At 37.7% G+C, this 20,717-nt stretch overlaps 2 protein-coding genes across 2 annotated transcripts; both read left to right on the top strand.

Moving 5' to 3' along the window:
- Positions 1-133: 133 nt before the first annotated feature.
- Positions 134-4,141, top strand: LOC128602349 (galectin-4-like). The gene is made up of 9 exons (XM_053616101.1): positions 134-217; positions 693-775; positions 940-1,138; positions 1,216-1,329; positions 2,090-2,191; positions 2,315-2,403; positions 2,527-2,719; positions 2,802-2,915; positions 3,332-4,141. Exons 1-9 carry the CDS (start codon positions 143-145, stop codon positions 3,374-3,376), a joined length of 1,014 nt encoding a protein of 337 aa, XP_053472076.1. The 5' UTR covers positions 134-142; the 3' UTR covers positions 3,377-4,141.
- Positions 4,142-5,996: 1,855 nt separating this feature from the next.
- Positions 5,997-20,669, top strand: slc2a15b (solute carrier family 2 member 15b). Its single transcript, XM_053615879.1, has 13 exons — positions 5,997-6,244; positions 7,376-7,474; positions 9,295-9,455; positions 9,626-9,750; positions 13,685-13,830; positions 14,503-14,635; positions 15,846-16,033; positions 16,470-16,580; positions 17,446-17,547; positions 17,883-17,958; positions 19,178-19,305; positions 19,533-19,789; positions 19,906-20,669. Exons 1-13 carry the CDS (start codon positions 6,200-6,202, stop codon positions 19,949-19,951), a joined length of 1,617 nt encoding a protein of 538 aa, XP_053471854.1. The 5' UTR covers positions 5,997-6,199; the 3' UTR covers positions 19,952-20,669.
- Positions 20,670-20,717: the final 48 nt, after the last annotated feature.

Below are 20,717 nucleotides of genomic sequence, written 5' to 3'. Positions count from 1 at the left end.
AACTAAGTGAAATCAAATAATATTTCTGCATGTCAGTAAAAGGTAAACATAGACTTTACTATTTTATTTATGTAGCATATCATTTTGTTCCCCACAGGACCTCTTCACATCTTCCCTCCTTAATGAACTAAGGACTAAAATAATGACCAGCATGGGCATGTCACGATGGTCTCTCTCTACTATCAAGTCAGAGGTTACAAATGTTGTCAACAGTCCTGTGAGTAGGAGCTCACAATGAATCCCAAAATAACAATAAAAATTTTCAGTTAAACGAACAAGCAAAAATCTCTACTTATTAGTGAAAATAAATCTCATTTCCACTTTGTTGACAAATTCAGACCAGGTGGGCCATGACATCTACAGGTGAATTTTAGATTTAAGTAAATATATATGCACACAAATTAAGTAGCTATATGACTGCTACTTGTCTTGCAAAAAATAAAAAATAAATTAAGTGCAAAGAGGCCCAGTTCAGCCAAGTGTGCTGAAAAAAATTACTATAAAAATTGTAAGGGTTAATGACAAATACTGCCTTGTGGCCTAAACTTGTTTATAAACTGTTTTTGACTTGGAATGTGGAAAGAAGAATAAAAAAATTATATTGCATCAGCCAAACCAGTGTTGTTTGGTATCTATGAACAACATTATAGTATATCACCACTGGATGTGTTATGTGCTTATACTCACCACAGAGCATTCCCCACATTGACAAAATTCCTGGAGGGATGACAGCAGGAATGGCTTTGTACTTCCAAGGGGTTGTAACAGGAAAAACGTTTGTATTCATATCTTTCACCACATGATACACAAAATAATCCAGCAATGTGTTGTTCAGTAATGGGAACAAAGATCTAATATGGGATATAATATATCTAGTATGGGACTACATTGACTTAAACTAGAATCTTCTTGTGTATTCTGTTTTTACTTCAAACAAAGGTTTGCATTTAATATTGTAAACGGGCTGAGGGTTGATGACAACATCGCTTTTCACTTCAACCCTCGCATCAGTAAAATGGTGGTCCAAAACAGCCGCAGGAATGGCAGGTGGGAGAATGAAGAACACACTTCAGGGTGCCCCATTCCTACAGGATCAGCCTTTGATGTCTTTATTGTGACCAAATCGGAAGGGTATGAGGTATGGAGAATAAAAATAGTAGGCACACATTAGCAGAATAGATAAGTTCATAAGAATGAAATCTCTGTTCTTTCCAGGTATATGTAAATGGTCAGAGGTATTGCCTGTTCAAACGTCGCATGGATTTGGGGAACGTGGTTTCACTTTACATTGCTGGCGACGTCATGATGAACATTGTTGGTATTGTTGGAGTAAGTTACATACTCTGGCACTTCATTTATGGTTGTTTTTTTTATATGCATTGTGAAGCCATTATTCTGAGACAAGGAGCTTAAATTTGTATATCAGAAATTAATGCACAAGGATTTACATGTTGGTCTCATTAATGTAAAACCTAGTGAATATACTGTATATACTGTACACAGAAATGCTGTTTAATAACTGGACAACACCAACTGAGCACATTCCCATTACCTTACCAGATATCTGAAACAGAAATATGACACGGCTTCAGGGAAAATTCAATATTTTTGAGCCGTTGCTAAGGTGGTCTGGGAGACACATAAAACTTTTCTGCTTTTTCAGATAAAGCAGCAGTCAGACCAAACAGAGAAACATTTTCCCCACAGGAAAGGCAATTAACTAAAGGGGAAAGGCCACAGGACATGAAAGATGCACATATGCTTCTGGTAGCAATTAATTTCACTTTGTGCTGACTTTGGGCCATATTCAGAGTTGAGTTACTTGCAAACAGTGAGGATTTAATGCACATTTTACTTGTGAATGTGAATGGTTGCCCTCACCTCTTGCTTAGTCTAGCAGTTTTTGCAAACCACTTATCTCTTGTTCACCTTTAGTTCTTCTTATATGTTCGTTTTCCCTATCGTGGCTGGCATCAATTATGCAGCACTTTGGTTTCTCATAAATGAGAGGAAAACAGGTTGAGAACTTCAGAGACATTGTGGATAAGCTTCATAAGCATTATGTACTGTATGTCAATGCTCTCTTCAGAATTGGAACACATCTACATTTGGTAAGGAACTAAACTCTGGCACCTCACGCACAAAGCTTTCTGACATCCAGTCTGATGTGCCACATCCAGTCTGCAACCCTGTGAGTAACAGTTTCATGCCATGACTGAATGATTGAACAAGCCAAAAGAGTGCATTGTTTATGATAATAATCACATGATCAGAGATTTATCATTAAAAAATGAATGATGCTTAACCACAACAGAGCAAACCATATTTGGGATCAATCCCTGGAGGCTTGAGACCTGGTGTGGCTTTGTTCTTCCAAGGGGTTGTTACTTCAGATAGTGAACGGTATGTGAAATGTGTTTTATGATTTCATGACAGTTATGAAAAGCAGTTATGGAGCAGATTAGGTAAAAATTAAATTCAATTTACCTTTAAAAGTCAATTAAAAGTTAAAACAACTTCTTTCAGCTTTGAAATAAATTTGCAGACCGAGGAGAAGTACATCGCTCTCAACTTCAACCCCCGTTTGGACTCTAACTCTGTGGTCCGTAACAGCCACAGGAATGGGAGTTGGGAGAGGGAAGAAGTGACACCAGGAGGCCCTTTTGTCAAAGGGGGAGCCTTTGATATCATCATGGTTGTTAAACCAGAAGGATATGAGGTGTGATATTATGGAGCAATTACATAAGTTTGTCAAAGCTTTAAGCAAATTGATTAAATAAGGTTGTATTTTATTTGTTCAGGTGATGGTGAATGGCCTGGAATACTGCACGTTCAATCACCGCATACCAGTGGACAAAGTGACTACACTTGGCGTTAGGGGAGACGTCTTCATGAACACCGTCAGCATTATTGAAGTAAGTCACTTTTACCATTTTATCATGGTTACCATGAAGTACTTTATTAAAACGGTGGTAGTGACATGGACACTAGCATTGTTTTACTATTGTACTTTATGCTAATTATGTTTTCAAATATTTAACCATGATATTGCTAAGGATTTACAACAGTGCTTTATGATAAATATACTATAAAGAGTTTAAGGAAACCTCGATACATAGAACAAAACAAACAGGGTCAAGCCCAGAATAGTGTGGACTCAATAGTAAAGAACATTTTAGGAAAACCCAGCTGTAGGATATACCACTGTAAATGCAACAATTATAAAATCAAGCAAGTTACAATTTACAAAATATATAATTGAAATTTAATATTGTATATTTGCATTATAACAAACAGGAATGTTAAGAGATGCTTTCTTTTTTTTCAATAGGTGGATGATCTTAATCTGAAAGTCACTATTCCTGCCAATATTTGAGGATTTGCATCTTCCCCAAAGGCACAGAAAATTTAAGAGGGTTTTGTTGTTGTTATTGTTGTTGTTGTTTTATATATTCTGCTCAAGTGTATCAGAATTCAGCAGTTCGTGGACATGATTTGTTTTTTTTATTAATCAGTCATTTTTTTTGCTTGTGCATTCTTATGAGATTTGTGTTGCTTATTATTGTTAGAAATGAATGCTATATATTTTTTACTGCAGTTGTATTGTACCTTAATACAGTAAATGATATTGTTAATTTGCATTATTCTATATATAGACACAGATGAAGCAGAAATTAGAGAAGGTCATGATTGAAATAAATAAATGTAGGTATTCTATATCAGTGGATGAGCTGTGTACTCCATCAAAAGACATATCCTTTTTACTTGATAAACCCATTTTCCAATAACAGAGGTTTTAAGTAAAAATTCAGTGCAATAGAGGTCTGGTAATTAGCTATTGTAACAAAACAAGTGTTCACTTGTTAACATTTTCCTATGATTATTTTTTTTCAATCTGATTAACACCAAAAACAAGGTTGTAGTTGACACAGTCTCTTATTGAAGTTGTCAGTTCCACATTAAATACTGATGCGAATACAATATTGCACAGGTAAAGAGTACTCTTTGCTCATTTTTAAAAACATGATCCATGTGCAGTATTGTAAAACATAAATGAATTGGCTAATTATACCTCTTGCCCAAATGTGTTTGTTGTTATTACGAATCGGGAAACTATTTACTTCCTGATTAAATTATTTTAACAATGTACTGATTATAACCATTGAATAAATAATAATAACTAAGGTTTGACACATTGCCTGAACTTTATTTTCTACAAATGCATAATGTGTCTTTTGTAAACCCAATGTGTCTTCTCTCTTAAAGGTATCACAATATATTGCATAAAAATGAGACAAAAAAGAGACAGCAAGTGAAGAGTCTTTGGTACAAATATCCTTCATGGCTAGAGATTTCTCGGTCCTCTCAAGCTAACCCTGCTTGTGGTCTCTCTCTCTCTCTCTCTCTCTCTCTGTGTGTGTGTGTGTGTGTGTTCTACAGGTGTGCATTCATATAGGTACAGAATCACAAACAAGCCAGTGTCAAAATAAATGCAATGCATCATGTGTCATATTAAAACTGATTTATGGTTTCTCCCTTAAAGGCATCATAATATATCATATAAAATGACTAGAGAGAGAGCAAATGAACTCGAAGCTGATCGCAGAGCAATTTAGGCAATTTAGAGTGATCAGTTCACCTACCAGCATTTATTTGGAGGTAGGGGAAATAGGAGAACCCAGAAGCACCTATATGGACACTGAGAGAACATGCGACACAGAAGAGACTCAGGACAGAACCAGAGACCCTGGAACTGACAGGTGGCAGTGTTGAGACTCGCTTTATTGTATGTAAATAAATCAATCATTGTTCATATACTCACATCAAATAAATAGAAAAAAACAACTTATTTAAAGGTTTAAAGTAAATGACAGAAAACGTGACATTGGTGTGATGTAGAGCTGGCAAGGAATAAGGGGAAGCTAGAGAAACCATGAATAGCGCCTTGTGTGAAAGTCATAACTCCTCTCAAAGACTGTCTGATTCTAAACACATTTAACTGAAAGTCATATGACCCAAAGGATTTGAAGTGTGATCTTCATGTGAAAGGCCAGTGTAACGTATTTTAGGAACTCTCTGAGCAACATATTTAAAGCAGAAACACATGTTTGTTGCATATTGTGTCCAAATGCCACTGTTGCTTTTAAGTAAGCTCAGCCACAAACTAATCACTGAAACAGCTGTAACTATTAATTCGTCAAGTTTGAATAACAGTCACAATACGGGTATAAATTAAACCCTACCCATGTTATGTTTCAATGCTACGATTTAAAAAAAAAAAAAAAAGTCACAAGATTGAGACAGAGGGAGAAAGAGTGGAACATGTGAGGTTCTTGTGCCAAGACTTTGCATTCTTCTGAGTTCATGCAGGAGTTCATGCCAACAAGCTGCAAAAAAAAAATGATACGTTTTTGTTTGATGTACTGATTAGACATGCCTTCATCTTGATTAGACATGGTATTGTACAAATAATCATAATGTACTGTAGATCATGGAATAATTTATACAAAATATTTCCATTGTTCCCTACAATTATTTTAGTAACTGAATTTTATTCTTATACCACAGCGCTGTTGAATTGTTTAATCTGATTGGTCAGAAGGTGTTGCTTCTTTCTGCTATAACAGCAGTTCTCACAATTGTTCCAGTTGGAAGGCAAATCACAGGTTTATATTGATTCACTCATTCTAATACATCCAGATAAACATAAAACAAATACACTGCAGGCAGCCATCGGTATAGCTTACTGTATGTGGGAATAATGTTTCAGGCCACTGACCTTAATTCTTAAGCCGAACAAAAATGGTTTACACAACAAGCCCAAAGAGAAGTATCAAAAATAATATATATTTTTAAAGTATGTATTTAATACGTTGCAGGCTTTCTGCCTTTGCAGTTTTATCTCATGAAAACTGTGTAGGAATTCTAACCATCAAGTTTGATCTTCTACAAACTTAACAATAGTGTGAATTCTCAGGAATTTACGGTCACTAGACTTGAGTTCATATGTGGCAAGCTGATCGGTCTTGAGGAGATGATGCACGAGTTGGTCATGAGAGGTGAAGGAGGAGGAGAAGGAGGAGGAGGTGCTGCACACAGGCTGGTCGTCTCCCTCTGTGAGCCTGAATTCTGTGGAGACAATTACAATAAGCAACCTTTCTCTTGGTCTCTCTTTGGAAATTTGCACATGCATCGCTAAATGGCGGAGGAAGTTTTAAACGAGCCAGATGGAAAACTTAGAGGGGTAAATCACTCATAATATTGAATGAATGTTTGTGTTGGTTTGTTTATTGTGCTATCAGTCTGTTGATCTATTATTAATTATAACTTATATGTTTATTTTTATCTAATGTAACATTGTGTATTCCTACTGATTCTCTTTATGTGTGCTTTGAATTCCTACAAAAAAAAAAAAGTATATGGTATTGCACAAAAATTATCTGGTACATGGTAAGTTTGAGCAGGCAGTAAACACTTTTCAACTTTCTGTTCAACGTTCCAGTGTATCAGAGTACATACAACCAATAAACTCTTAATGCTCATTGGATTTGAATGATATTTCTTTTGACTCTGTAATCATGTCCCTTTTTTCACACTCATGCTGAAATTTCTTTTTCCACTGGTGATACACCTCCCAGCCATTTCCACTTGCGTGTTACAGTACTTCTTTATTTATTTTTTTAACAACCACGACAAATTGTTGGTGTTCCTTACCAAATAAAAGCTAATGCTCCTGATGCTGGCAGGCTTTAAAAGCGATTTAAAATTGAATCAAAGACTGACTCTGTTCCAAGACTTCTAGCTGCACACTCTCAGAAGGCTTGGCTATATCTCATACTTTTGCAAATGCAGTCATGTGCACAGCTAAATGGATTATTGTCAGAAAGTAATCCATCACTTGCAGCATGCAATGTGCAAACCATGTGACATACAGTACACTCAGTGGCCACTTTATTAGATCCTTTTACTCTACTATATAATCTATGACATTTGCTCATATTGCTGATGTTTTTATCCAAGTCGACTTACATTTAAGGTAGGATTCAAGTGAGCAGTCTTTCTCAAAGCCTCAACCATGCCACTTGGTGATGCTGGTATTTCAACTCATGACCTTCTGATGTGTAGCTCAAAGGCATTATTGTTATAGATAATAGGCTGTCATACCATTTACAGTGCCATAACAGTGTTGTATTAGGAGCATTGGTAACTTGTTTTGAACTTTTAATAGAGCTTTTTGAAAAAAGAATTATTGATGCAGTTAAATTGATAAGTGGGACATGCTCATGCATTTTGGTTGGATGCCAGTGGTATTCACTAACTTCTGTTTCTGTGACGTTGTTCCAGGTATTTCATTCTGTTTGTGTCATTTTTACAGCATTTAACCTCAACCCTGCTAGCAGCAGCATTGCTCTCATCTTTTGGCAGCTCTATGCTCTATGGCTATAACCTAGCTGTAGTCAATTCTCCCGCTCAGGTAAGTATCATTAAAATCATGATATTCATAGGGTACTGGATGAATGTGACTGTTCATTACTTGTAGGAGAATACAAAATGTTGGTGTTTTGTTCTTTCCACCACTACATTAAAGCAGGAATTTTAAATTACTCCAATTTAAGGAGTAGGAATCATTCACATAGGAATGATTTCACAAACTGTCATAAAATAATTAAAAAAAGGTTTTAATTCACTAATCCTACTGGTGTACTAGTGGCTAGCATGCGACGCGAAAAATGGGGAGGATTGCATCAGGAAGGGCATCCGGGGTAAAAATTGTGCCAGAATCAAAATATGTGGACGGGTGGTCCGCGGTGGCGACCCCGAACAGGAGCAGTGAAGGAGGAAAAAAGAACAAGAAAAACACTAATACCACTCTTGAACCTAACCTTATCCATTCTAAATTTTTCAATTGAATTGAGTGGTGGTGCAAATTCTTTACAATATTGATATGAAATGGTTTACCAATTCATGTAAAATCCTGCTTTTAAAAGGTGGACTAATAGCATGTTCTGTAGCACTACATACTAAGTCCATTATTAAAGCAGAGGAACCTAAACTGTTGAACTAATCAAATTTGTGTCCTTAAAATATTAGTGAATGAGAGGATACTGGATGTTGGTGTGGGGAGAGGAGAGAGAGAGATACAAGTGTGTTTGAGATATTTCTTATATCATTTAAAGTGTATTATTTTCACAGGAAACTTAAAATTTTGTACCATAAGGATGAAAGAGGCAGGTAATCAACAACTGTCCAAATATTACATCCCATTCAGTTGTCATTATATTATTCATTATTGGAGAGTTTTGGCACCATATCATGTACAGCCTTTTTCATAATTTTCTCAAATATAATAATTCTTGATCGATCTTTATAATGTTCTTTTTATACATTTAACTCCAGTTTCTCCCAATTTGCCAGACCCTGCCCACAAGCTTGGCCTCCCCTATATCACATGTCTGACACAAATCTGGGAGGGTGAAGGGTAGCACGTGTTTCCTCTGCATTTCCTCTGTGTTGTCACCAGGACTCACTTTTCTGCTGTACTACTTTGAAACCCCTTAATAACTTTAATCTCCATGATGACCTTTGAACAGATAACAGAGTAATAATTACAGTCTCTGGAGCATAAACTGAATAATTAGATTTTGTCTTGCCAAGTCCTGAAGCAGTTCAAGCAGAGTGTCCTAAATGTGTGTGTTTTTTTTAAAATCACTATAAAATAAAAACTCGTACACTACATGTGAAAATATATACGGTTAAGGCTCTGGGTTACTGATCGGAAGGTTGGGGGTTCAAGCCTCAGCACTGCCAAGCAGCCACTGTTGGGCCCTTGAGCAAGGCCCTTAAGCCTCTCTGCTCCAGGGGCGCCATATCATGGCTGACCCTGTGCTCTGACCCCAGCTTCCTGACAGGCTGGGGTATGCAAAAAAAAAACAATTTCACTGCTCTATTGTATATGTGACCAATAAATACTCATTATATAGTGAAGAAAATCACATGAAAGTTAATCACATTGGGAAAAAAGTCATGAAAAAAACATGCACAAAATTTATAATTAAATAAAAACCCATGCATTACAAGTGTTAAAAAAAATCATGTGGAAAAATAAATTGCCTTAACTTTATCTTAGATTAATTTACTTTTAAAATGTATCTTCTACATTACAATTCTATCACCTTTTGATTATTTTGTATTCTTAATTCTTGTATTGTAAATGCTCACATTCAGCTAGTCAAATTACATGTCAAAATCACATGAAAATAAAAATGTTCATGTTCTGTTTGCACATCCTCCCAGTACATAAAGGACTTTTATAACCGCACTGCAGTGAGGCGTAATGGGCGTGGTCTGAGCAATGACAGCATCACAGCGCTTTACTCCATTACCGTGTCCATTTTCGCCATTGGTGGACTGGTAGGCTCCCTCACTGTGGGAATGCTAGTCACCAAATTCGGAAGGTACTGCACCAAGCCGCAATGTCCTATAAATTTGACACTTGTATCTTATGATGTTTGAAATTATATTTCACCTAGATATGAGTTCCAAAAAGATTTGTTCAACCTTTTAATATTTTCTATGCAAAATGTAGACATGATTTTTTTTTTTGTTGCTCTGTGTTTTTATGTAGAAGAGGGACACTGGTGAAGAGCACATTTCTGGTGTTTGTATCTGGTGGACTGATGGGCTTTAGCAGGCATATTGGTGTTCCTGAGATGATCATCATCGGTCGCTTCATCACAGGAATACATTCAGGTACACTGATGTAGTGTGCTAGTACTGTAGTGGGCAAAGGTTTGCAGCAAGAGTCTGCAGCAGTTTGGATGCATTCTTTTAAAGAAATGAGGAGCTGCAAACCAAACGGTAGAACTGAACATGTGACAGGTAAATGTGAAGTTATGCAGTTATACTAGTATGGTAGTGTTTAAGTATAACGTGCAAGTATGCTAGTATGCAAGTGTCCTTGTGTTTAGGTATCCTACTGTGAAAGTACTACAGTATAATAGTACTAGCATGCAGGTATGCTTATGTTCAATATTCTAGTTATATTCTAGTTGTGTGCAATATTCTAGCAAGTAGGCTTGCTAGTACACTACCGTGCTGTGAAAAATATTTTATGGTTTCTTCTGTTTTGTGGTATATATCACATACTAAATAGTTTAAGAATTTAAAACAAAATTTAAGCTAAAACAAAGGCAACATGTGTCATATCACAGCAAACCATTGACTACATTTCCCATCCTGCATTGCGGCCTACAAACATGGCCGCCATGGACTTGTTATTTTATTAAACTGGATTCAATCCAGTTTCCTCAGTGGCTGTTGTAGATCTCCCAGGTCCATATGATGAGTTATCAGGCTACCCTGAATATTTTCTTGTTGACTATTTTGTAAGCCTAGAGGACCCCAAGCCAGGCGAGAAGCAATGGCTAAGGTTCCTGTTGTCCCGGTTTTTTGGCCCATCCCGCCAATGGGTACAGCGTCTACTGGCCATGGGATCCAGGGGACTTGAGAATGTAACTCAGTTCGTGGGACTATTCGTGATGGTGATCGGCAGTTCAGAATCCAGGGCCATCCTGGAGGATCTTTTGCGGGAGGCCTGCCTCACAGATAAACCTGACTTGCTGTTCACCACCTATTATAAGAAGGCAAACTGGGTGACCTCCTCCCCAAAGCTTCTGCCTAAGAACCACGATGTGGTCTCCTCTGCAGAGCTCCAGCCAGAGGTCAACGTGGCGACCACACCTCCAGAGCTCCAACCTTAGACCCATGAGGTGGTCTCACCTGCGGAGCTCCAGTCGGAGGTCAACATGGTGATCTCCTTCTCAGAGTTCCAGCATGAGACCTATGAGGTGGTCTCACCGGCTGAACACTTGTCTGAGGTCAATGTGGCGACCTCATCTGCAGAGCTCCAACCTTAGACCCATGAGGTGGTCTCACCTGCCAAGCTCCAGTCGGAGGTCAACATAACGACCTCCTCCCCAGAGCTCTAGCAGGACACCCCCGAGGTGGTCTTATCCCCAGAGTGCCAGCATAAAGTCAAATTCCTGGTAGAGGTCAACGAGGCGACCTCTCAAGCCATGTTCCTGTCTGAAGTCGAAGAGACGACCTCTCAAGCCCAGTTCTTGTCCGAGGTCGAATAGACGACCTCTCAAGCCAAGTTCCTGTCTGAAGTCGAAGAGACTTAAATGATAGTTATTTATTGAAGCAAAAAGTTATCCAATACCAGCTGGGTGTGAGTGAAAATCTATGTAAATGCCCCCTTAGTTACTAATTCCCCAAATCTATGAAACTGTATTCATAATGGGGTTCAGCTGGACTAGATACAACCAGGTCTGATTACTGCAAACCCAGTCCAATCAAATCAACATTTAATAGAACTTTTTCAACAGCATGAAGTTGGTGAAAAGGTCTTACCCAGTGACACTCTATGCACAAATTTAAAGAAATTCCAGAAATGATGAGGAACAATGTGATTGAAATACATCAGTCTGGGAAGGCTTACAAAGCTATTTCAAAGGCTTTGACACCCCACAATGAGAGTCATTATCACCAAATAGAAAACATTGGCACAGTTATGAAACTTCCCAGAAGTGTCCAACCTTCGAAAATTCCTCCAAGAGCACAGCAACTACTCTTCCAGGATGTCCCAAAAGACCCAAGGGCAACATCAAAAGACCTACAGGTCTCTCTTGCATCAATAAAGGTCACTGTTCATGACTCCACTGTCAGAAAGACTCTGGGCAAAAATGGCATCCATGGAATAGTGAAGAACATTAACCCTCGTCTGAATTGCCAAACACACCTTGATGATCCTCAAACCTTTTGGGAACATGTTCTATGGACTGTTGAGTCAAAAGTGGAGTTTGGATGACAGGGGTCCCATTACATCTGGCGTAAACCAAACACGGAATTCCACAAAAACAACATAATACCTACGGTCAAGAATGTTGGTGGAAGTATGATGGTGTGGGGATGCTTTGCTGCTTCAGGGCCTGGGCAACTTGCAATAATTGAGGGTAACATGAATTCTGCTCTCTACCAGAAAATCCTAAAGAAGAATGTCCAGTCTTCTTTCTGTAAGTTGACTCTCAAGCGCAACTGGATTATGCAGCAAGACAATGATCCAAAGTAGAGTAGATTCTAGTCCTAGAAGTAAGTGAAAGTCTGATCTTGGAAGTGTTTGGTTGCAGTTATTGCTGCTAAAGGTGGCACAACCAGACTAAGTTTAAGGGGCAATTAGTTTTTCACATTGGTGATAAGTGTTGGATAACTTTTTTGCTTCAATAAAAAAAATAATATAAACTGTATTGTGTGCCTACTCAGGTTGCCTTTGTTTTATGCTGTATTTTGTTTAAAGATCTAAAACTATTTAGTATGAGATATACACAAAAACAGAATAAATCAAATACTCAAATAAACAAATACTTTTTACAACATTGTTTATGCCAAAGGTTTGTGGACACCTGACCATCAAACGTACATGTGCTTGTTGAACATCCAATTCCGGATTTAGTCCTCCTTTGCTGTTATAATAACCTCCACTCTTCCGGAAAGGCTTTCAATTAGATTTTGGAGTGTGGTTATGGGGAATTGTGGTCATTCAGCCACAAGAGCATTCCTGCGATCACTGAAGTTTGGTGAGGAGGCCTGGAATGCAGTCAGTGTTCCAGTTCATCCCAAAGGTGTTCAGTGGGGTTGAGGTCAGAGCTCTGTGTAGGCCACTCAAGTTTTTCCACTCCAACCTTGGCAAACCATGTCTTCATAGAGCTTGGATTGTGTACATGGGCATTGCTGTTCTGGAACCTGTTTGAGCTCCTTGGTTCCCATATATGGGTAGTCAGGTGTCCACATACCTTTGGCCACATAGTGTATGTTAGTCTACACTTATTGTAGTATGATAGTATATATGTTAGTGTAAAAGTATGCCAGTATGCATGTTTGTAAGTATTCAAGCATGCAGGCATGATAGCATGCTACAGTGTATGTTAGTAGACTAGTGCAGGGGTTCACAAACTTTTCCAGGGCAAGGCCCCCCAAATGGCATTAACATTTGACCGAGGCCCCCCTTTTGCAAGATGTCTTTAAAACACATTAAAAATACAGACTTCTGAATATATCCCCCTTTGTTTAATTAATAATTACATCTTACATCACATTACATTAGGAATTGATTGTGTGTGTGTGTGTGTGTGTGTGTGTGTGTGCGTGTGGTTGTCTGAGAGTGAGTATTTATTTTTCACATCAAATTGTTGAGTCCCACGGGCGCCCCCTGGCGGCCCCAACTTGTAAAACCACTGTACTGGTGTACTGTATATGTTAGTGTGCAAGTCTGCAAATTTGTAACTATGCAAGTGTGCAGGCATGTTAGTATGCTAGTGTGCTAATATTATAATGTGCAAATATGCAAGTAAGCTAGCATAGATAATCTAGCACACACATTTACTATGCTGTGTAGATCTATAAGTAGATAGTACTAGTGAGTAGGAGTACAGTATATATTTCTTGGGATGCTAGTATGACATTATTCAAGTATTTAAATATGCAGTTGTGCAAATAAGTTAGTGATCAGGTATGCTTGTTTTTCTTTTAGACCACTAATGTTGATATTTTGCCTAAAGGAAACGTAAGGCAAGTGATATATTCATTTATGCTTGAAAATAATTTCCTCTCTTTTTTACTTGAGCAGGGATTTCTCTTAGTGTAGTGCCCATGTTCCTGGGAGAAATCGCTCCAAAGAACCTCCGTGGTTTCCTGGTCCTTGTGCCTAGCATCTTCATCTGTATTGGAGTTTTCATTGCTCAAATTCTGGGACTTCATGAAGTCCTGGGAAAGGTGAAGTAAAATTACTGATAATCACAGTTAAATCTGATTACACAAAATACACTCTTAGAAAAGGGGCTCTTCTCAATGATTGGTTGATGGTTATAGCTTTCTACTGTGGTTCTAGATGGAACTTCAACTGAAAAGGCAAGCATACTAGTGTGCAGGTTTGTTAGTATGGAACTTCGCAGTAGTCTGATATAGTATGCTAGTTTGTTAGTGATATGCAATATTAAAGTATGTTAGCATGCGTGTATGCTAGCATACCAGCAAGCTCTTAAGTATGTTTCCCATGATTGCTATGTGCTAGTGTGGTAAAAGGGAAGTATGCATATGTGTGCACAAGTATTCTCTGGTAAACTAGCATGACTGTAGCTTTTTATAGTGGTTCTAGTTGAAGCTTTAAGTGAAAAGAAAAATCCCTGTTGGAAAGTTCTACACAGAAAACCTTTATGGGTTCCCACAGACACACCAAAATGGTTTCCTTGGTTGCCTCATAAGTGTAGATGGGTAGAGATAAATCTGACTTTTGTGTTCAGTAATTTTAATCTTTTGCTTGTCAAGCATTTTTCTTTGTCATTTGTGCAGAAATCCTCTACATACAGAGTTCCCTGAAATACAGATTATTAATAACACAAAACTGTTTTCTGCTACAGAGTAAAATGTCATGTCTTTTCTCCACAGGAAGAGCACTGGCCTCTTTTCCTCTCTCTGGTCGTGGTTCCAACCATTATTCAACTAATGTTATTGCCATGGCTTCCTGAGAGTCCTCGTTACTTGTTGATTGAGAAACACAACATTCACGCTACTCTCAAGGGTAATTTTACTATTTATTTACAATGCAAAATTTGATATGAGCTTTAACAATGCCCCAAACCCCTTTTTTAAAAGAATAGTCCTAGCAACATGGAGGAATAACAAGTTTTCCTTTTAACCCAAATGCAGTTGGGGGCAAGTGGCCTAGTATGCATGTTTGTAAATATATAAATACATAGGCATGCTAGTGCAAAAGTATCCAAGCATTGTAGTATGCTATGGTGCAAATAATGAAAAGGTCATCCAGTGCAGGGGTTTGAACCAGGGTCTCCAGGAGCAATGGCAAGAACACAACCCAGTGAGCCACCCACTTACTAGATAGCTCAGAGGAAAAGACCAAGATGTACTCAGGAGAATTGCCAACGCATAGCAAGGTTGACTCAAGGCTTATTGGAAAACTCTCCTTAAATAGACCCAGGCACAGGTGGAGCTGATTGCCAGTGATGGCACAAGGACGAGGTGACTGTCACCTTGCAGTACAAGTATGCAAGCATTCTAGTACGTAGTATACTAGCATAGAAGACTTCCCTTGGTTTTATGCTAATATGCTAACATGTATATAAGTGTGGAAGTATTTAAGGTCTGCACACTAGTGTGCAAGTATACTAGTATGTAAGTGAGCAGTAGTCTGATGTATTATTCTAATGTGCAAGTATTTAAGAATGCTAGTCCATTATTATGTGAATTTATTAGTGTATTAATGTGCAAGTGTGCTAGTATGCTATTGTTGCTATCCATGTATGGAATTGTGCAGTGCGCAAGTAGGCAAGTGTGTGTACAAATACAGTGTTGCAATGCAACAATGAAAGCATGCTAATGTGCAGGAAGGGTAGTATGCCAGTATTAAATTATGCTAGCATGCCAGTAAACTAGAATACATGCTTCCCAGTATTCTAGTGTCCCACTGTGGAAAACATTTAAGTATCCTATTCCGCAAGTTTTTAGTGTGCACATGTGCAAGCAGAAAGCCAGTAATGCAGCATGTTTCCTGTTCTAGTGTGATATTGTTTAAACAGGTAAATATGTTGTAGTCAGGCCAAAACTATACATTTGAAGCATGACGTACATGCAGCATGATATTCTTTCTACTGTTTTTTTTTTTTTTTTAGAGCCATCACTGTATTTTATTGTATAGTATAGTATAGCATAGTATAGTTTGGTTCAGCTACATAATTTTGGCTTTGTTAATTGTGTGCTGGTATTATTGTTAGCTCTGAGGTGGTATAGAGCAAAAGCTAATATCCAGGCGGAGGTGGAGGAGATGCAGAAGGAGCAGCGCTCACTCTCTTCAGTGAGGACCGTCTCAGTGTATGAACTGCTAAAAGACAGAGCCGTCCGCTGGCAGGTCATATCAGTCATGGTCATCAACATAGGCATGCAGCTGTCTGGCATTGATGCAGTGAGTCAGACTTTGAGTTTTAGTTATCTATCATATGCATAATGGATAATTATATTACTACATACTACATTAGATTACTACTTACTACAATGTGTATATTATATGTAGTATAAAGTATAATAAGCCTAATTACACTAGTATGCTTGTATCACTCTGATCTTTCCTAATCTATTTTAATTTCTTGCTTAATACTTTTTGTAACCTTGCTGCCTCTTATATAACTTTTCCATCTCTACACCATCAGATGTCACTTATGTCTTCTGAGTGGTCCCCTTGTTTAGATGGTTCAGGAGGAGAGTCACTCTATGGATCTCCTCTTAAAACTTTAGTCACAATTTTCATAGTTAAATTTTTATGTACTTCTGTACTCTAAAGCTGCAGTTGGTGGAGAATGGTACTTTATGTACATGTGTTTAACTTAGTACTTGTTTTTCAGATTTGGTTCTATACAAATTCCATCTTCGAGAATGCGGGAATCTCTGTCTCACAGGTTCAGTACACAACAGTGGGCACAGGTGCCATTGAGGTCATTGCTGGACTCATTGGAGTAAGAAAACGCTCTCACTCTCGCGTTCCTTTACCCGGGCTTAAAAGCGGGGTTTAGAACCACAATAACCCGGGGTTAAGGACAGTGTGAAAAGTCTTAATGCGAGATTTCAGTTTTTGACTTTCAATAAATTTGCAACAGTTTCTAAAGTCTTGTTTTTACTCTGTCATTATGGCTTACTGTTGTAGACTAATAACCAAAAGACTTAATTATGTGGTCTGAATAATTTCCAAAAACACTGTATTTTACACAATGATAACAGTGAATTAAGAAACCATAAACTAATCTAATTCTAATATTTTTTTAAACTATGCTACCGACAACCTTTTACTTTGCTGTTGGTTTTGGTCTTGTCTTTGTGAATTATTGATCATTTCTTTTGAACATGAGATTGAATGTGATTGGTTCGTTCTGAACACATCCACATCCCCAATTATAAAAAAAAGGAGTGCACACTTATGCAACCAGCTATTGTAACATTTTTTCCCCTATTTTTCCCTAAAATGTTTCTGATTGTTTTTCATTTAATTTGTATACATTGTAGTTTCACGTTAAGGGTGGAAAAAGTTCTGATATGATTTATCTTGGTTTCATTTTTTTTACATCACAAAAATCTGCCATTTTAACAAGGGTGTGTAGACTTTTATATCCATTGTATATACTAATGCATTATATCTGTCCTTTTTAAAAGAGTGGACTAGTGATCAAGCTTGTAGCTCCTCCTCTTCCTTTTCCTTCTCTTCCCTAGACAGAAACCTTTTGACTACTTCTTCTCTTGGTTCGTGTTTGATAACAGATCCATATGCTTTAAAGAAGTAATATTAGCAGGAACCTAGTTGTTTATTTTGATCTGCTTTCTCTGCAGTGTTTTACTATTGAGCGAGTAGGTCGCAGGCCTCTGATGATTGGTGGATTCAGCTTTATGGGTATTTGTTGTGCAGGCATCACCCTTTCTCTTGTTCTACAGGTAGGTGCTTTACGTCTATCTTTTAGAAACCTGTCTAAAGTTGAGTTGTTGTTGTTTTTTTGTTTTTGTTTTTTTACAGCTGCAACATCCATTATATAGTATGTGCACTTATTCTGTTTTGAATAATAAGGTTTGTTCAATTGACCAATTTCCTTTGTACCAGCAATGTAAGTGTTAGACAAAATGACCATTGTGTATTTAGAAGAAGCCTTTTGTCTATGTCTCCACTTGACCAGTCAGATTTACTAGGACCTTAGATTGGACTGCAGGGCCATGTGTTTGAATGGAAGGTAGGTACTGGTTGTTCATTTTGCTCTGCTTTTTTCTGATGTCAGGCTCATGTGCCCTTCATGCACTATGTCAGCGTGACCTGCGTGGTGGGCATCATTGCAGGATTCTGCATTGGGCCTGGTGAGACAATCAACAAGGCTTTATTTCTTTTGAGATTTCCTGTTTTTGGCATTTCTCCTATAGATAGCTATAGACAGTGGTCTTGGCCATGAATAACATTGCTGTAGTTTTCCCTTTGCTTACATCAATTGGAACCACAATATGTGTGTGTGTGTTTGTTTGTTTGTTTGCATGTTTGCATGTTATGAAGCTGTTGTTATGTTTTAGTAAGTCATGGCCAAAAATTAATATGCTGTGGCCACAAGATACCTGTCACATCAACCCTAGGTTCGGCCGCCTTAAACTTCAACTCCCATCAGCCTCACAGACTACAACAGACCTTATGACAATGTCAAATGCCTCCTTAATAACTCTCACCTGTCTTGTGTTTCCCTTCATTTAAAGTCCCTATTTAAGCCCTTAGAGTTCTTTATTTAACTGTGGAGTTTCTGTTGTCTGTAGCCTAGCGTGTACCCTAGCTCTTGGTTTGTTAAATTTATGACTTCTTTTGATTCTTTTTTGTTTGTCTTTTATTTAATAAAAGCCTGCACTTGTATCCATCTCCACTACCTGACAATATCAAAGAAGTGGCAATGAGTTGTGAAACTTAGGCCCATGAATTATGTTGTGGGAATATCATAATTAATACATGATCTCCAAGTAATTATTACATGGGAATGGCCAAACAAGTCTATTCGTATTAGTAAATCATGTCACAATCCCAGTGACTCCAGTATGTCTTAAAGTGGCATTCCAAGATTGAAGTAAAGTGTAATTCTGAGTCATCTCCATGCCTAGGTGTTATGACCACAATAATGTGCTTCGATGTCTCACTCATTTTTATATACTATAGTAACTATATAAGTTACATATGTGGCCACAAAATAGATCTCTAGAAATATAACTTTTAATTAGTTCATGGCCACAGCTTATTAAAATATCAACACCATGTCACCTGTGCAACTAAGTAGTATGGTTCTTACAAGTGATGCTAAGAAATCCTGTCCCATCACTTTAAATGTTTGGTCCCATGAATTGAATAGGGTCAATAAAGGGGTCCCTGGCTACAAAATGTTTGAGAACACCTGCTGCAGATGATAGGCATATCAGAACAGTTCACCTCTTTTAAGACCAAGAGCACCATACACCATCAATTACTTAATGCCGCCCTCTGATGTTGAATGAAGGAATTGATTCTGTTTGTAGTACAGTGTAGTAACAGATATCGGTCTCTGCACAGCTGGAGTGCCCTTCCTTATGACAGGTGAGCTGTTTAAGCAGTCTCACCGACCCTCGGCATACATCGTTGGGGGCGCACTCAACTGGTTATCTAACTTCACTGTCGGATTTGTCTTCCCATTCTTACAGGTACAGCTCTCCATCTAATGCATAATGTATTTCTATTTGATTTAGTGCATGTTTTAGAGAAATGTAGGCTGTGATTTCAGACCAAGAAGTTTAATAGAAGTCAGATATCACTAACTGAGAGTTGACGACATTGATATCTTAAGTTCTGTTTGACAATTCTGTGAGAGAAATCCTCATGATGTAGTATTACTTACAAATCTGCCCAATACATCAAATCTTCTTCCCAGATGTCAGCAGGGGCTTTCTCTTACCTGGTATTCTTTGGCATTTGTATGGGCGTGGCAGCCTACATCTACTTCATCATCCCTGAGACAAAGAACAAGACATTTGTGGAGATCAGCCAGATGTTCGCTTCTAGGAACAACTGTGAGCTTGAGGGTGAACAGCTGATCATCACTGAGCATCTTGGCCTCAGGATGCAGAACAGATATGGAGCAGTGGAGAAAAAAGGAAAAGAGGAGATGTACATGTGGAGTGATGACGAGTGAGTGGGCTGATATGAAAAACAGGGTTTTGTTATATTTTCCTAATGTGAATTATTTGGTGCTGAACAATCCACACATTCTCTTGTTCTATGTGAAAATACTGTGAACTGAACAGATCCGATGAGACCCCTCATACTACACTATACCATAACAACAACTAGGACCTGGCATATTCCTCAAGAACTTTGATTGGATTGTGAATCTGAGAAGATACAGGTCAACCCAAAAGCCTCAAGACATCTGAGATAGATTTACCTGGATATATGTAATTATTCAATGCTTATCTGCCATTCTTAATATTAGTTCACTAAAATATAAGGTTGTCTGACCAACAAAATAAATAAGAAAAATTCTGTTTAAAACCAGGCATATCGATTAATATTAGAGGTCGACCGATTGATCAGTTTTGCTGATTAATCGGCACCAATAATAATAATAATAATAATAATAATAATAATAATAATAATAATAATAATAATAATAATAATCCACACTGATAGTTTTTCCCAGTTGCGTCTGTTGCACTGACAAGTGTTTTTTTTTTGGTTTTTTTTCCATTCATTTTGGATGTCTCTATTTTTTATTTGGTATTTGGAGTGTTACCTTTTGGTGCAGTTTGGATGTACATCTTTTACTTTAATATTTATTCATAGTTTATATATTAATATTTATATATGTATTTTGTTTGTTTGTTTTTTAAATACAGTACATTTTAAATACTGGTACAGTTAGTACTGTTTATTTTTGTAATAACGTTCAGCAATATTTTACTTTGTTATGTTACTGTTGATTACTGATACTATCAGATGATTAATCGGTTATCGGCAGGTACTGCCCAACTTAGTTATCGGTATCGGTAAAATCCACTATCGGTCGACCTCTAATTAATACTTAATTAGATATAGTTCCACGACCATTTTCACAATT

The sequence above is a fragment of the Ictalurus furcatus genome, chromosome 26 (assembly GCF_023375685.1).
Source record: "Ictalurus furcatus strain D&B chromosome 26, Billie_1.0, whole genome shotgun sequence".
Classification (NCBI taxonomy): domain Eukaryota; kingdom Metazoa; phylum Chordata; class Actinopteri; order Siluriformes; family Ictaluridae; genus Ictalurus; species Ictalurus furcatus.
This window is presented reverse-complemented; position numbering and strand designations above follow the sequence as displayed.

Coding starts and splice junctions, on each gene's coding strand:
- LOC128602349 (XM_053616101.1), top strand. CDS start 143: ATGACCAGCATGGGCATGTCACGATGGTCTCTCTCTACTATCAAGTCA. Junction 218..692: donor CAAATGTTGTCAACAGTCCT/GTGAGTAGGAGC, acceptor TACTCACCACAG/AGCATTCCCCACATTGACAA. Junction 776..939: donor GGGGTTGTAACAGGAAAAAC/GTTTGTATTCAT, acceptor CTTCAAACAAAG/GTTTGCATTTAATATTGTAA.
- slc2a15b (XM_053615879.1), top strand. CDS start 6,200: ATGGCGGAGGAAGTTTTAAACGAGCCAGATGGAAAACTTAGAGGG. Junction 16,581..17,445: donor TCATTGCTGGACTCATTGGA/GTAAGAAAACGC, acceptor CTTTCTCTGCAG/TGTTTTACTATTGAGCGAGT. Junction 17,959..19,177: donor AGGATTCTGCATTGGGCCTG/GTGAGACAATCA, acceptor GTCTCTGCACAG/CTGGAGTGCCCTTCCTTATG.